An 18,414-nucleotide genomic window follows, 5' to 3' on the forward strand; every position below is an offset into this window, starting at 1 on the left:
CCAAGAACGACGACCTCCGGTTTCAGATGACCGACCTAATATCAAAGGGTCAATAACGACTTTGACCTTTTTATCAGCGAGTGTCAAAGTTCGTAATTGCCCAGCACACGCACACGATTAGTCACGCATCAAGAGTCAGGAGTGGTGGTCTGTGGTCAGCGGTGCGTGCAGGTCGAGTGGCCTACCGCTGTACGGCCAACGGCTGTCCTCTTCTCACCTTTTGCTGTCACAATTGAATGACTGCCCTTGAAGTAGGGGAAGGGGGTTGGAGGGGAGGGGAGAGAAAGGGAGAGGAAGGTGTTGGTAGGCGCAGTTTGAACAACTCAATAATGAAGGCGTCAATATTGCCCGCCGCCTACCCGGCCGCCATGACGTTCTTTTTGGCAAGTTTGTTTGCGTACGTATTCTATGATTTTGTGCTCACCACCTGTGTAGATGAACAATCCTGAATAAACAATGGAAACACTCCCCTTGACTTGAGCTTGTGAGTTGTTTTGTGTCAAAGCGCTCTGTCTTAGTTCAACTTCATTTTACATTTTGAGAGGTTGTGTGTTAACATGGCGACTCCAACAAAAAAAACGAAAACTGTTGACGCTAGAAGACAGGATCAAAGTCATAGAAAGAAATGAAAGGAACCGTCAATTTAAACTTATTCCGTTTTACCTGGAACTTTTTTTAACTGTGTTTTACCAGTCAACTTGTACATGATACTCTTAAGACATGTATAACTACATACACGTATGATACCACAGATTTCGCAGTCTCATTGTGTTTAATTCTCTCTGTGTGTGTGTGTCACAGTGTGTGTCTGTGTGTGCGTGTTCAAATGGGAGCAAAAATGGTATAACGAACCCAAATCCCAAGGGACATAACTATGGAAAATCAAAAAGACTTAACTGCACAACAGTTGCCTCCCCTGTCAAAAAAATTAAAACCTCCCAAACTTTCAATAAAGACCCCTCCTTTTTACGACCGATTTCTCTGGACATTTTCAAGGTCGTTAGTGGGAGATTTTACTGTACTAGATTCTTCTTGAAGTTCCACCCAACAATAATCAAGTCACTAAAATACAAGACACCCCTACAGGCCTACACCCATAAGATTGGACAGGGTGACACTGGACAGGTAAGAGGATAAGACAAGGAGACGGACATAAGACATACACACACACTCTTGCCTAAAGTCTTATAAAAACCTACAATTTTAAACTGTGGAAAAAGTGAAGCTGAAATGGACACTTCGCCTTGGTCAATAACCTAACATATATTCGCATAGGGTAACCACTATGACAAAAATTCAAAATTTCTATTCCTGATAAAATTCTATTTCTTTTCAATATAATATCTTTGTTTTAATATTTTAAAAAAAACCAATCAAAAGTGGAACTGAGCCCTGAAGTTTACATTTATAAATATAATATTTTCCTAAAAGAATAATCAAATCTAAAACATTATCAGTGTTCACATTATCATCATTTCCAAATATCAATCCTTTTGAAAAAGTCAAATGTTCACAATGTAAACATTCTTTGTGCAATAAATTATTCAATTTAATCCAGAAGGTTTTAACAATCATACATTCCCCAAATAAGTGAAAAATTGTCTCTTCATGATACCCGCAAAATGTGCAAAACGGTGAATTTTTAATTTTACACAAATATAAATATTTATTACAAGGTAGAATCCGGTGGAAGAGTCGCAGCTGAAACCACCTTAAACTTACATCAACATTACTTTGAAAGGGTTTCAAAAAAATTAATTTCCAATTCATATTACTTTCACTGGTGCTATTCCATTTTCAAACCGCGGATGGAATAAAGTTAGACTGCACAAACACCTTCATCACAACCTGGTTTCCTTTTTTTATCACTCACCACACTCTACTATCCACCGATTCATGCTGACAATTCAATGTCTTAAAATTCAATTTCTTCTGATAACTTTTCACAGCGGATACAATTCCACAATACAACAAAATATATCACTTTTAACATTAGGAAATAATTCTACTAAATGTTTCACATATACAATTCCTTCTTCATGCAAACTCTTATAACATACCGAGCAACAAAAGAAACGCGAATTATTTTTTGATATTTTGATTAAAAAAAAACGCAGTTAATCTGAGAGTGACAATTTTTGGGATATAGATGCACTATGCAGTCATGTGTAAGAAAGCTGTTGTGTGAATATTTTCCCATTGCTGCTGTCTCAACGCACCGGACAAGCAGTTTCCACATGAAACACATGATGCGCGCTTACAGCACGTGCAAGCGGAGTAGGGGAATTTTAACCTCATGTGTGAGATGTGTTCACTGATGCATTAGTAACAAGTCGCGAAAGGCGAAAATACAATATTTAGTCAAGTAGCTGTTGAACTCACAGAATGAAACTGAACGCAATGCCATTTTTCAGCAAGACCGTATACTCGTAGCATCGTCAGTCCAGCGCTCATGGCAAAGGCAGTGAAATTGACAAGAAGAGCAGGGTAGTAGTTACGCTAAGAAGGATAGCACGCGTTTCTGTACCTCTCTTTGTTTTAACTTTCTGAGCGTGTTTTTAATCCAAACATATCATATCTATATGTTTTTGGAATCAGGAACCGACAAGGAATAAGATGAAAGTGTTTTTAAATTGATTTGGACAATTTAATTTTGATAATAATTTTTATATATTTAATTTTCAGAGCTTGTTTTTAATCCGAATATAACATATTTATATGTTTTGGGAATCAGCAAATGATGGAGAATAAGATAAACGTAAATTTGGATCGTTTTATAAATTTTTATATTGTTTTACAATTTTCAGATTTTTAATGACCAAAGTCATTAATTAATTTTTAAGCCACCAAGCTGAAATGCAATACCGAAGTCCGGGCTTCGTCGAAGATTACTTGACCAAAATTTCAACCAATTTGGTTGAAAAATGAGGGCGTGACAGTGCCGCCTCAACTTTCACGAAAAGCCGGATATGACGTCATCAAAGACATTTATCAAAAATATGAAAAAAACGTTCGGGGATTTCATACCCAGGAACTCTCATGTCAAATTTCATAAAGATCGGTCCAGTAGTTTAGTCTGAATCGCTCTACACACACACACACACACACAGACACACACACACACACACACACGCACATACACCACGACCCTCGTTTCGATTCCCCCTCGATGTTAAAATATTTAGTCAAAACTTGACTAAATATAATAAAAAGAGACCATGGCACGCTTACTGCCAGTCTAACTTTTGAAAGAGTCAAGATGCCAAGATTGACACCAGAACAACGCAAGAGGGCAGTGGGTCGATTATCGGCTGGTGATGACCCAGAAGCGGTAGCAGTCGCTTTCAATGTGCATCTGTCAACAGTATATCGCCTTCAGCAACGTTTTGTCAACACTGGAAGCACTGCTGATACACAACGAAGTGGAAGACCTCGCGTTACCACACAGAGACAAGATCGCCAGATCCTGCGTCATCCTGCGTCATCATTTAAGAAACCGATTCCACACAGCCAATGAAACAGTCAGGAACACCGTCGGTAACCACCAGAGACCTATCAGTGGCCAGAAAATACGCCGAAGACTTGCTGAGCGAGACATCCAAAACTGCCGTCCAGCTAGAGGACCAGTCCTCACTCAGAGACATCGCATGGCGCGCCAGCAGTGGGCCCAGGATCACATCAACTGGAACTGGAGACAATGGCGAAACATTCTGTTCACCGATGAGAGCCGTTTTTGCATTAGTCATGTTGATGGGCGTGTCAGAGTGTGGCGAAGAAGAGGTGAACACTATGCTGGTGACTGTGTCATGGAACACAATGCCCAGGGTGGACCAAACGTCATGGTCTGGGGTGGAATCGGCCTCAACCAATCCCTGGGACCTGTGTTTTTCAACAATCTTGGTCCTAAGTCCGGGAAACGGCATCACAGCACAGCTTTCTTTCTTTCTTTATTTGGTGTTTAACGTCGTTTTCAACCGTTCAAGGTTATATCGCGACGGGCAGCACAGCGTTATATTGACCAGATCCTACAGCCTCATGTTGTGCCCTTTTTCCAGGCGCGCAGAAACTGTGTTCTGCAGCAAGACAACGCTCGCCCGCACACAGCCAGGGTCACCCAGGCCTTCCTGCAGCTTTCTGTAATCCTATTCACACGGTTTGTCAACTGATTCCGTTCATACACCGGATGTTTCCGTTCGAATGCAGGATGTTTCCGTTCATCCGTTTTTAACATTTATACACACTTATCAAAATGTTTGCTCTTCAGTAAGATTTTAAACAGGGATGGTATTGAACCAGAAAAGCAACAATCGCGTGTTGTTGCACTCATGAACAACATTCTTTCTTTATTTGGTGTTTAACGTCGTTTTCAACCACGAAGGTTATATCGCGACGGGGAAAGGGGGGAGATGGGATAGAGCCACTTGTCAATTGTTTCTTGTTCACAAAAGCACAAATCAAAAATTTGCTCCAGGGGCTTGCAACGTAGTACAATATATGACCTTTACTGGAAGAATGCAAGTTTCCAGTACAAAGGACTTAACATTTCTTACATACTGCTTGACTAAAATCTTTACAAACATTGACTATATTCTATACAAGAAACACTTAACAAGGGTAAAAGGAGAAACAGAATCCGTTAGTCGCCTCTTACGACATGCTGGGGAGCATCGGGTAAATTCTTCCCCCTAACCCGCGGGGGGTACATACAAAACAAGAAATTCCTTCGAGGTAGGAAAAACACCCCCGTTGGTCAAAGGGAAATAACCATTCTCACTGCCACCAACTGAGAAGGTTATTTCCCTTTGACCATTAATATGTCACTCTATAAGTCCTTGTAGAATCTTAATCCACCAATAACTCCCTAACCGTGTGTTTGACTGGTCCCAATTTTTGTAAGGACCGTCTCAGGAATGTATAGAACCTGTTCACCAAGTTTGGTGACGATCGGTCCGTTCATTCTTGAGATCTATATGCGAACACAAACACATCGACCGAAACCTATACACACCCCTATACCGGGGGTGTAATGATCCCTCAAGTATTTAGATTACTGACAAAAATTGCGCAGCACTCCCAGGCGTGGAAACGACTTGCAGAACCTAACCAAAATATATTCTAAAGTCAGAAAAATGGGCATGGGTACCCTGATGATTTAACACACCTGCCAAAAACAAAACCTAAACCTAATTTCAAAAATGCTAGAAAAATTAGGCTGGGGTTCTGGGACTAACAAGGATCGAGCGACGCGCAGCTTGAACACATGTTTCTTCAGGGAACCTAACAGGGCAAAAGAAGCACTGCACTGATTACATTGATGTGGTCGTTCACCTGTGTGTGTGAACATGTGTATTTAAGGGAACCAGAATTAGCAAAAGCAGCATTACACTGATGTGGTTGCTCACCTGTGTGTGTCAACGTGTGGTTCTTCAGGGAACCTCAATGAGCAAAAGCAGCATTGTACTGACAACACTGATGAGGTCGTTCACCTGCGTGTGTCAACATGTGTGTCTTCAGGTTACCAAACTGAGCAAATGCAGCACTGCTCTGACAACACTAATGAGGTCGTTCACCTGTGTGTGTCAACATATGTTTCTTCAAGGAACCAGACTCAGAAAAAGCAGAACTGCATTGACCGCACTTATGTGGTCTTTCCCCTGTGTGTGTGTGTGTGTGTGTGTGTGTGTGTGTGTGTGTGTGTGTGTGTGTGTGTGTGTGTGTGTGTGTGTGTGTGTGTGTGTGTGTATGTTTCTTCAAGGAACCAGAATTAGCTGTGAAAGCAGCACTGCATTGATCGCACTTAGGTGGTCACTCAGCTGTGTGTGTCAACATGTGGTCCTTCGGGGAACCAGATCGAGCAAATGCAGCATTGCATTGACCACATTTATGTGGTTGTTCTCCTGTGTGTGTGTGTGAACATATGTTTCTTCAAGGAAAAAGATCGAGTGTCACGATTTAGTGACATGGATCGAGAAAGGAACACTCTGTGGGGTGCCTTTCTCAAATTACGACGAAAAGCGCCTGTGCTTGTACAGGCTATTTTCTGCTGACCGAGCTTAGCACGGGAAATACGTTTTCCTGCACGCCTGGCTGGCATGCGAGGGGTGATATTTTAATACAGGGGTTCCACGTGCGTGATTTTGCTTGCTTGGCGAAATCGACTGTGACTGAACTGGATACGGGACACGTGGAGTCACGTGATGTTTTTTCAAGGTTGTTTGGGGAAGACATGAGAGGACACTTGAACACAGGGCAGCGACAGAGAAGGATCGTTCTTCCTCCATCCTAAAGTTAGATGGTCTTCTACACGTGGTGATATATTATTTTAAGTCAGCGTGCCGTTCTGCAAGTACAGTAGGGCTTCAGGAACTACGAAGGAGAGGACACTTTTCGCTGTTTTACCTGTGCTGGCAACAAGGTTGTCAGGTTTTGATTCTTGGCTGAGCGGGGGATTTTTCCCACGCATAAAGTACTTCAGCAAGAAGGGGATGGCGGTATTTTCGTCAAACAAAAGCCATTCAAAAGGGAGCGGATTCGCTTAAAGGAGAGCTACTTACATTAGGCTGTTGAGCCTTCTTCTTATCTGCTCATCTGCTGTTGCGGGTATGCTGTAACCGGAACCTCGGCTGTATCCTGGTGTTCTGGTGTACTGGTGGTTGCTGTCGTCATCCTACCATTCTACATGTCTGCTATTTTCTGGTAGACTACGTGGGAGGATCTTCAGCGACTGAGTGAGGCACCTGATATCTCCACTATTCCCTGCTTCGTTTCCACGCCAGCCGGCACTTCATTCAACGGAGCAGTTGTGGAGATAGACTATTTACGGGTCACCCACTCAGTGGCAAAAAGGTAAGTGCACCATGTCGTTGCACCCTGTATACCACCTTGTCATCTTTTATATTTGTGATTTCTTTTGAGTGGTGACAACGTGGGGTGTGTGACACCTGCATTAACCAGCGCTTTTAGGCAGATCAGTAACTTTTCTATCTATACACGGGATCAGCGTGTTATCATTTTCTAAACTTTAACTGGCATTTTTGTCAGTGACCCCTTGTTTACGTTTTGAACGTAAAAACATCTTTTGGAGTGAAGTCTCGAGGGAGGTGGCGTGATAATATATAAACAGGCGTCTGAAACTTATACTTTTGTTGATTCTATCTTTGTTGTATGACTGCGAGAGTGGATCATGGTGTGGTTAGTTAGTTAGTAGTAACTAACCGTTCATAATCACCTTTTGTGATATATTGAAACGTAACATCCAGAAAAAGCAGCACTGCATTGATTGCACTTATGTGGTCGCTCACCTGTGTGTGTCAACATGTGGTTCTTCAGGGAACCTGAATGAGCAAAAGCAGCATTGCACCGACAACACTCATGAGGTCGTTCACCAGTGTGTGTCAACATGTGTATGTTCAAGGCACCAGATCGAGCAAAACCAGCACTGCATTGATGGCACTTATGTGGTCGCTCACCTGTGTGTGTGAACATGTGGTCCTTCAGGGAACCAGACCGGGTAAAAGCAGCACTGCATTGACCGCACTTATGTGGTCGTTCCCCTGTGTGTGTCAACATGTGGACCTTCCGGGAACCAGACAGGGCAAAAGCAGCACTGCATTGACTGCACTTATGTGGTCGTTCACCTGTGTGTGTCAATATGTGGTCCTTCAAGGCACCAGATCGAGCAAAAGCAGCACTGCATTGATTGCACTTATGTGGTCGCTCACCTGTATGCGTTAGTAGATGTGTCTCCAACCTGCTTGGAAAATCAAAGACAGAACTACAATGTGAGCACCGATGCACTTGTTTACGTAGATGTTTAAACGTGTGCTCCTTTGGTCGAGTTTTACCAGCAGACAAGTGTGCTCCTGTGCTGTTTGTGTTTAGCTGTGAATCAGTGTTGAAGTTACTGTCAGTACCAGACAGCTCTTCCCCTGCCTCTTCCTTCAGCCAGGTATCACTGTCAGCACTGACTGTAGCTTGTCCTTCTCCTGCCTCTTCCTTCTGCCAGATATCACTGTCAACATTGGCTGCAGCTTGTCCTGTAACAGACAATTTGATGACACATTCTAAAAGCAAATAGTATAACCAAAGGAAAAACCTGGTCCTCAGATTGCTTCCAAAGTTATAAATATACCAAAAGATATTCTGTGTTGCAAATAATGCTACCATGTTGGAGGACTGCCTTCACTTTTTAAAAGAAAGTGTTATAAAAGCTTAATTACATGTCAAAAACTAGGCAAAGAAAGCACTTTTTCAGAAGCTCAGTTTGTGTTAGGAGTTACTTGCCTTGTTAGTGTATGTGGTGAACATTATTATACAGCTAGGGGCCCGTCATGGGCAACGCATCTCAACTACATGTACTTTCTTGCCAACATCTGAGAGAGGAAGTGCCCCGAAGGTCCTTTGTTTGCTTTCATTTTATTGATTACCATACTTGTGGTGCCTTTTAAAGCAAATCATGCCGCATGCGTGCAGATGATCTTCATGTAGTGATGCACAGTGGATTCCCCAGATTCGTCAAAATCGGCCAAAACTCTCCCCAAACAGTCAGATCAATATAGTGAGCAGTATCTCTTTCAGCTATTCAGGGCTAACACCTTTCCAGTTCTCGCTGGAAATACGCTTTTTGAAAACGTATAAAACCGGAAAATCCAGTTTCTTAAAGTAAAACTTTGTTCTTTGTCCCTACAAGATAATAAAAAAAGCCTTAGCTTCTCGGGGGTGCTGCCGCGGACCCTTGCCTTTCAGGTGTTTCACTTTTTTTGTGTGTTAGCCCTGGCTATTCTTACTGGTATGTAGTAAGTCTATGGTTTTGCCATAAAAGACCTAAATTCGTCACACACATGAGATAATCATAGTAATTAACCTTTGATCGTTAATTGTGATCACATTTTTAGAGTAAACATATTAACATTATGTATTATATTTTCATATTCAGAACTTGATGTAGAATATCAATTTTGAATCTGTTTGCACATTTTTTATTTCATGATAACTTTTATGAGCGAACTAATTAATTCATTTTTAAGCCTCCAAGCAGAAATTTAGTGCAATACCAAAGTCCGGCCTTCGTCGAAGATTACTTGCATGCTTGTATTCATGTTTTTAACTCAATCTGAGCGCATCTAAATTGTCCCCCGTGTTGCCTCCCGGCGCACGATTTTGACCCATTTAAAAAATAATTTAAAAATCAACAACACAAGATAGCATTACCTACCTTACATTTTTGCAAAGTTTGAAACTTGCTCTTTCAGAAAATATTTGAAGGAATGTTGTCTTTTGTTGTCTTCACATCCAGTCAAACCACCTCTTTGAAGCAAAAAAACAAAAACAATTTCTATGTCATGGGTTCATCATACACAATGTCATGATCAACACTTTCATTGTCCGAATCATCACCCAAATCATCGTCTATTGGCACAAACTCGTCACCAGAATCTAAAATATCATCTCCACTATCATCATCACTTAGATCAAGATCAGAACCATCCTGAATAACAAGTTCTAGCACTCTTTTCAAGTTAATACGTCTTGTAGCAGAACGATCCGCCATCTTGGAAAAGTCAAAACATGTGGGTCACACACCGTCAAAAATATCAAACATTATTCCCAACAATTGAAGGGAAGGAACTGTTTACAGTCAATAGTACCACTGTAGACAGGCAGAAGTTTACTGTGGGGGTTGTTTCCCTTGGTCAGCGGGGCCATTCACACCGTTAAAAATTCGTTACATACGTCGGATCGTAACATCAGAGGTGCCGGCAACGCAAAGCACAGCTGTCGGATTAGGAAGTCCGATACAACGCGAATGAGTTAATGCCCTTAACTCTAAGTGTCCTATAAGACTTTGAAGCTTTCTCTTCCCTGATCCTGTTATTTTCTGACTAAATTGTGTGAAACAGAGGTGGTTCAGTAAATAAATCATTTCTTTTTTGTTTGTGAATGGTTTTAATCCAATTTTTTTTTAGATGTTCAAATATGAATGCTGATTATGTTAATTGGAAGTTTAGACATTTTTGAAGATTAACCTTAGTTGTAAAAAGCCGTTAAGTGTATTAATTACAGGTGACAGTTTAAAAATAGAGTCAAAACCAAACCAAGGTGTTTCATTCTTTGTATTCATGACAAACAAATAGAACATTCCATTGTTTATGTAAACCTGCACTTTTACTCACTTGTTTCAACTGTCACATATCAACTGTCACATGTCAACTGTCACCCTATAAAAAAAAAAAATAAAAAAAAAAATAAAAAAAAAAACCACACACGCACACACACAGTGTTTATGCACTTTTTTTCCACTTGTTTCAACTGTCACATATCAACTGTCACATTCAAAAAAAAAAAAAAAAAAAAAACACACACTCACACACACACACACACACACACACAACAGTGTTTATGTGTAAACCTGCACTTCTACTGACTTGTTTTAACTGTCAAATATCAACTGTCAAATATCAACTGTCACATTCATAAAAAAAAAACATAAAAAATAAAAAACACACACACACACACACACACACACACGACAGTGTTTATGCACTTTTTTTTCACTTGTTTCAACTGTCACATATCAACTGTCACATTCAAAACAAAAAAACACACACACACACACACACACAACAGTGTTTATGTGTAAACCTGCACTTCTACTGACTTGTTTTAACTGTCAAATATCAACTGTCAAATATCAACTGTCACATTCATAAAAAAAAAAAAACCACACACACACACACACACACACAACAGTGTTTATGTAAACCTGCACTTCTACTGACTTCTTTCAACTGTCACATATATTGTAAGCCTTTTCGCATGGACGCTTTGTTATTTGCTTTTAAAATTTTGTCAGGATTTTAGGCGCAAGCGGGCGTCAGATGTTGATTACGAAAATGCTCCAAAGTTTGCGAATTCTCCAGGTTTTTGTTGTGCTTGCCAGTTGCAACTTCCTTTGCAATCTGTTTATTACACACAACATTTAGAAAAGTGAAGACGAACAAAGATAAAATTTCATGCAAAAGATAGTTAGACAAGAGAGAATTTTTACAACACCAGAGTGAGACGAGTGAGAACTTTGGACAATGCACATAAGGACGGGGTAGCCCACACCAGTTTAACATTTTAACTCAACGTTTATTTAGTTTTTTGGTTTTTTTGTTCCGCCAACTTGTCCAGTTACAAAAGGGAAATAAAATAAAGATAAGAAAATAAATCAGCATTTCAAATATCAACTGTCACATTAAAAAAATTAAAAATAAAAAAAACACCAACACACACACACACACAACCACAACAGTGTCACATCATGGGGGAGAACTTTTTGAGAACAGTTTCTGAGAAAAAATATCCTCAAGTGAGACAGTTCGCATTGACTTTCTCTCGCAATGTACACAATCACTCATTGATCAGCATCACCTTCAAAGCTACAGGCAAATCCAGCTAACTCACAAACGGTTAAGTCAAAAATTCGCTTAGCACACAAAGAAATTCTGGTCCGGAATTATCCCTCTTTATCTATGTGTACAAAGTACCCTGAGCTCGAAATGGGATTTCTCTTACGTAAGTCGAAAGACGGATAGCACACAACAGAAAGTCAGTCCCAAAGACAAAGTTTACTCTATATTTACTACAGCAACTCGAAACACGAAACTTGGCGTCTCACACTAGCGCATTGTGTAACCTTATTCCCTTCTTCTCTACACGGACGCCACACCGACTGGTCAGTCGGCACGCAATAAAGTATGAACTGAAGTTAGGAGGGGGCGAGGAGTAAGGAGGGGGCGAGGAGTAAGGAGAATTATCCAACTCCAAGAAAACACTCTGAAAAAGGTGGGGAAGTGGTGACAAGGCAGTGAACGCACTCACCATGCACTGACATCATACGAAAGCAGCCACACAAACACAGCACAGAGGCAGAGGCAGGTGTGCAGATGCTTTGTGAGAATAAGCGTTGAAAACCAGTTTGAATAAAAAAAAAAACAGCAGATGGAGCCGCATGTCATAATCATTCTTCTTGTCTGGCTTTATTGACTGCATGCCGATCTTGTGGCAGTGACTTTTCACTCTTCAGTCGGACTGTTCACAAACCGCTCTCACTCTCCCTCACTGACTACCCTAAGCCCTACAACTGATCTTTGGAAATTGTTTGGAAGAGTACACCTCTCTATTTCTCTCCAATGCTCTTCCTGCTGACTTCAGTGACACCGGACACCCCACTGAGTTTAGCCAGCTACCCCCCCACCCCCCCCCTCCTCTCTCTCCCCAGCCATGTACTGTTTGGTGCTGTGGCCAGAGAGGTGTCACCGGCTAATTGAGGCCAGCTGCACTGTTCACTCAGAGCAAAACTAGTTGACTGTGTCTAACTTTTGACAAAGCAACACAACTGAAGGGTTCACAGACGTCAATGTCATCGTCGCTGCTACTCAATGGAATGTCCGAAATTCCGGATGAAAAGTCAGATAAATCGGCAGTGTGCACACTTGACACAGAAATGTCACTTTGACCTGAATCTGCTAGGCCTAACACATCAGCAGGGTTGCCGAAGTTCCGAATGTCAGCGCGATCGAATCCATGAAAAGATGATGAAAGATGATGAAGATGAACAATCCAAGTCAGCCATTTTGATCCAAACATTCTCTCGCAAAAAACTCAACTAAAATCGGTCAGGAAAAATAGAAAGGGTAAAAAAAAAACTGAGACAAAAATCACCAACTGTCAGCGGTTGTTGACAAACGAGCACCACTCGCGGTTTTCTTCGTGAAGAGCTGTATTTCCGGGTTATTCCCCTTTAGCCTTAGCTACAGGTACGCGCGCGGTTTCAAGCGGATCAGGATCGTCAGCGACAAGCGGAACGGCGCGGTATAGGACATTAAGAGTTAAACTGTCACTGTCAACCCAGGATCTTTATTATGCACATGCGTAAACACACGGCATGTTATGCAGACACCAAGACTAACTCATAGTTCAGAGAGCTGACTTTAAGTAATAAATCCCTTCGCAAACCCTGGATTCAAACCCATGACAATGACATCACCAGTTTCCGCGCCAGACCAGCTACCGACCGATTGTTTCTGCCCATTAGTCCCTACTGGCCTGATATCACACAATCACACATGCCCCAATCCTTACTGGTACTAAACAAGTCGCATAAGGCGAAATTACTACATTTAGTCAAGCTGTGGAACTCACAGAATGAAACTGAACGCACTGCATTTTTTCACAATGACCGTAGTCCGCCGCTCATGCAAAAGGCAGTGAAATTGACAAGTCTGTTTAGCACGGCAGTGGATGCGCTGTGCTGCATAGCACGCTAAAAATTACTGTACCTCTCTTTGTTTTAACTTTCTGAGAGTGTTTTTAATCCAAACATATCATATCTATATGTTTTTGGAATCAGGAACCGACAAGGAATAAGATGAAATTGTTTTTAAATCGATTTCGGACATTTCATTTTAATCATAATGTTTATATTTTTAATGTTCAGGGCTTGTTTTTAATCCGAATGTAACATATTTATAATATATGTTTTTTGAATCATAAAATGATGAAGAATAAGATGAACGTAAAAAAAATTAATTTTAATTACAATTTTCAGATTTCATAAAGTTCGGTCCAGTAGTTTACTCTGAATCTCTCTACACACACACACACACACACACACACACACCACGACCCTCATCTCGATTCCCCCTCTATGTTAAAACATTTAGTCAAAACTTGACTGAATGTGAAAAGACTAGCCTGATACATGTATCACACAACACATGATCGCCTGTGCACGCATGCCCACAGACACACACCCAAGACACATACACACACAACCTTGCTTGCTGTGAAACACAGGGTACAGATGCTCACCATGTGTATGTTGCTGGGTCATAAACCAAGACTGTGGTGGCTCTTCAGCGACATCAATCTCAATCTTCACCTCCGTCTTCACTGCCGGGTCCTCTCCCTCCATCCTGTGACAAGACAATCATGTAGATTTGAGAGTTACGTCTCACAAAGAGCACCGAATCCCCTACCCTTGGACAGTGGAACCCCCCTTTCTAGACCTCCATAAATCTGAGAATCAGCTAGGTCTTAAAAAGTAGGGAGTCTTAAAATAGGGGTACGTATATTTTCAAAGGCTATGAACAGAAAGTCCGAGAAAGGAGGGCCTTAAAAGGGAGGGGTTTGTAATATGGGGGGTTCAATTTTACAACTATGTGATTTCTGGGTGGAACAAAGGGGTACATTCCCTGTTTGCGCACTTCCTGTACAAATGTTTTTTTCTTGTATGCAGGGTGTGCATCCGGGTGCATTACCTGTAGGGAAGTACGACAATGCTCAATCTCAGCCTTGCTAAATCCCTTGTGACATTGAAAATGCGGTTCGCTAACCTGATGAATTTATTCATTTAAAATTGCAACACTGCTCTTTGAAAAATAAAACAAGTCAAGTGAAGCGCGAAATTAATGCATTTAGTCAAGGCCGTGCCTCAGGAACCGGCGAGTCGATTACGGAGCCCCAAGGCCACAAGCTACATACCTTCATTTTTTTGGTCCGAATTGTTTATTTTAGATTTTCTTCTAAAGTTCAATTCAAAGAACTGTGAGTTTTTCTTTTTTCTTTTAGAATGATCAATGCAGATTAGTTTCAGAAAGACTTAATTGTATTTCGGCAACAGCACGATCACTGATGAGCGACTGACCTAAGCGAGAGTAGCAGTTAGCAGGTGTTAGAGATTCTGTCAAAAGCATGTAATTTGATGTGAAGCAGACTTATGTTTTGATGTCACACGCTTTCCTTATTGCCACTACTAAAGCAAACGTGTGCAATATTGTATGTTACACGCTTTGGAGCATGGCAAAAACGAATTCAAAATCGAAATCGTCCCTCCAAAAGCCCCAAAATGCACACGCGACTTTTATTTCTCCTGCTGTTATCGTTTCTTTTCTTTACAAATTCTTCAAGGCTGAGAATACTGAAAACGGCATCCCAGACGACAGTTTGTTTGTTTGTTTATTTGTTGCTTAACGTCCAGCCGACTACGCAGAGCCATATCAGGACGAGGAAGGGGGGGATGAAGGGGGCCACTTGTCAAGCGATTCCTGTTTACAAATGCACTAACCCATTACTTGTGTCCCAGCAGGCTTTAGTAAAACTAAATTAATACCTACTGGAAGATTACCAGTTTCCAGTATGTTAAAATAGGCTTAACCTATCTACTGCTGGACTTACATCAGAACACTAACAGATTAAACTCTACATGAATCGCGAGACAAGCGGCAAGAGAAGAGATTTTTGGAAAAAATACAGGTGAATGAGCAAGAAGGCAGAAAAAAGAAAAGAATTCATGAAGAAAAAGAGAGCATGACAATCCCAGACGACAGTACTGTTTCCATACGCGAATTTAGCTGCCCTTGGAAAGTGGCTCACTCAGGAGACATGTTAGTCTGAAACTAGAAGGACAGAGTTCTGAACATAGATGACAAAGATCCCGAAAAGAACAAACATTTTGCGGATGCAGACACAGAAAGATGTCATGAAGAATGCGATGCTTCAAAAGATACAGACTGTGATGATGACTGTGACGAATCATTCACATATATACCGAGACGTCATTCATAGCTGTTCGGTCACTTCCACCAAAAAGTAGATCTCTTGACAATGGCTGCTCCTGTGTTTAGGTTTGTCAAGCTTGAGTACGCAAAACGTGTTTGTTCTCTCCTCTGTTGAAGCTGTGAGACATAAATGCTATTCCGACTTGGTCGTGTGAGAGAGTTTTCTTCCACACTTGATTATCTGATGTCTTACTCAGCCTCACGGCTTCGTTAGACAATCAACGTAATCTCATGTGGAAGAAAACGACCAAGTCTGAATAGCAGGTATTGTCATTTGTTTGTAATTGTTTGATTCCATGTTCATTTGTGTATATTCCTCCCGACCTGTATTTCACGTTGCTTGAATCGCGGACGAACTGCAGTGACTCGTGACTGCATGATCGGCAGTGCATGACTAGCCTTGTTGTTGCAATCTCAGTTTGATCACAAAAGTGTTTGGAGTAAAGTAGAATTGAGCAAATAAAAGAAAGGCAGGTTAAGAACAAAAAGAACAAGAAGGGCAAAGCCCATACGACTCACATGCTTGACCTTGACCTTTACATGACCTTGACCTTCAGGATCAAGGTCAAATAACTAAACCTAGCAATGACATCATACACTAAGAACTGCTTTACACATTTTTCCTACCAAAATACATGTGACCTTGACCCAAGGTCAAGGTCATCCAAGGTCATGCAACACAAAGCTGTTAATTCAAGACATAGGAAGTACAATGGTGCTTATTGGCTCTTTCTACCATGAGATATGGTCACTTTTAGTGGTTCACTACCTTATTTTGGTCACATTTCATAAGGGTCAAAGTAACCTTGACCTTGATCATATGTGACCAAATGTGTCTCATGATGAAAGCATATCATGTGCCCCACATAATTTTTAAGTTTGAAACAGTTATCTTCCATAGTTCAGGGTCAAGGTCACTTCAAAATATGTATACAATCCAACTTTGAAGAGCTCCTGTGACCTTGCCCTTGAAGCAAGGTAAACCAAACTGGTATCAAAAGATGGGGCTTACTTTGCCCTATATATCATATATAGGTGAGGTATTCAATCTCAAAAACTTCAGAGAAAATGGGAAAAATGTGAAAAATAGCTGTTTTTTAGACAACATTTATGGCCCCTGCGACCTTGACCTTGAAGCAAGGTCAAGATGCTATGTATGTTTTTTGGGGCCTTGTCATCATACACCATCTTGCCAAATTTGGTACTGATAAACTGAATAGTGTCCAAGAAATATCCAACGTTAAAGTTTTCCGGACGGCCGGCCGGCCGGACGGCCGGCCGGACGGACGACTCGGGTGAGTACATAGACTCACTTTTGCTTCGCATGTGAGTCAAAAAAGTTAATAAGATTATAAAAGAGCTGCATGGGCTTGAACCGGTGACCTCAGGAACCCTTAGCGCAAATCGCTAACGAACCTGAGCACAAATCGCTATCAACTGACCTAAGAATAAAATGAATATCTGCCAGGATAGGGAAAACTTAAGGCAAAGGGAGCCACTAAAATCTAAATTTGTATTTACTTCTACCATAGGCTAATGTTATATGCTTATGAAGTGGTAAGGCATATACGATTTCAAAACGGATAACGTTTTCAGTACCGTCACTGTCCGTTACCATGGAAACGGCAATCTCCAACTGCCAAAATGGGTTGCTAGGAACACGTTTTTTAGCTTCCCCTTAAATCATAGGAATGTGATTTTTTGTATGTAGGATGTAGGAGTCCATAGTTGTGGAATGACAACAGGGATTTTTTCTAGGATGAATAGTTCTGATAAAATATTTTTTTTAGATTTGTTTGTTTGTTTATTTGTTGCTTAACGTCCAGCCGACTACGCAGAGCCATATCAGGACGAGGAAGGGGGGGATGAAGGGGGCCACTTGTCAAGCGATTCCTGTTTACAAATGCACTAACCCATTACTTGTGTCCCAGCAGGCTTTAGTAAAACTAAATTAATACCTACTGGAAGATTACCAGTTTCCAGTATGTTAAAATAGGCTTAACCTATCTACTGCTGGACTTACATCAGAACACTAACAGATTAAACTATACAGTCGAGACCGGATGTAAGAAAGTCGTCGGGACCCACTTTTTGTCTTTCATACATCCGGTCTTTACTAAATCCGGTTAACCGGATGTATGAAAATATTGTGGATTGACTTTCATACATCCGGCCACGCGTCTGTTACTTGATAAAAGTAGGGTTTTTTTCATATCATTTTTGCATTTATTTGTTTTTTTATGTTTAAATGTTTTGATACATCCTTGTTAGAAGAAAAGGTTTGTGAATAACAAGTGGAAAAGTGCATGTACTTACATACACTGACACAGTCAGGACAACCGATACTGAGAAAGAGCAACTGTTTGTGTAAGGAACTGTTCTGCTTTACATAAGGCCGTGCACTCAGTCTCCGCCCCCCCCGTCCCTCTGTGTGTGTGTGCGCGTACGTGCGTGCGCTCGCGCGCACGTGTGTGTGTGTGTGTGTGTGTGTGTGTGTGGCTCAACTGTATTGTGTGTGTTCCCTCCACAACCCTTTTGCGCTTTTGACAATGTTTTTGGGCGTGGAAGCTTTGTAATGACCGTTGGCGTAGCAAATAACATTTTCTGAGTTCTCTCTCTCTCCCCCTCTCTCTCTCTCTCCAAAACGCACACATTTATAACACACACACACACACGCGCGCGCACTGAATACAAACAAGTCGCGTAAGGCGAAATTACTACATTAGGTCAAGCTGTGGAACTCACAGAATGAAACTGAACGTAGTCCGCCGCTAGTGCTAAAGGCAGTGAAAATGACGAGCCTGTTTGG

General features: G+C 41.3%; 1 protein-coding gene across 1 annotated transcript in view; it reads right to left on the reverse strand.

Annotated features, from left to right (window-relative positions):
* Positions 1-6,957: 6,957 nt before the first annotated feature.
* The window catches only part of LOC138970740 (zinc finger protein 558-like), a 41,632-nt gene continuing 30,175 nt past the window's right edge, over positions 6,958-18,414 (reverse strand). Inside the window, exons 3-4 of the mRNA XM_070343241.1 lie at positions 13,858-13,961; positions 6,958-8,036 (exon numbers count right to left, since the gene is read on the reverse strand). Of these exons, the coding sequence (XP_070199342.1) occupies positions 7,225-8,036; positions 13,858-13,961 (916 nt within the window). The 3' untranslated portion in view covers positions 6,958-7,224. The remainder of the gene's footprint in view (positions 8,037-13,857; positions 13,962-18,414) is intronic.

The sequence above is a fragment of the Littorina saxatilis genome, linkage group LG7, assembly GCF_037325665.1.
Source record: "Littorina saxatilis isolate snail1 linkage group LG7, US_GU_Lsax_2.0, whole genome shotgun sequence".
NCBI lineage: Eukaryota > Metazoa > Mollusca > Gastropoda > Littorinimorpha > Littorinidae > Littorina > Littorina saxatilis.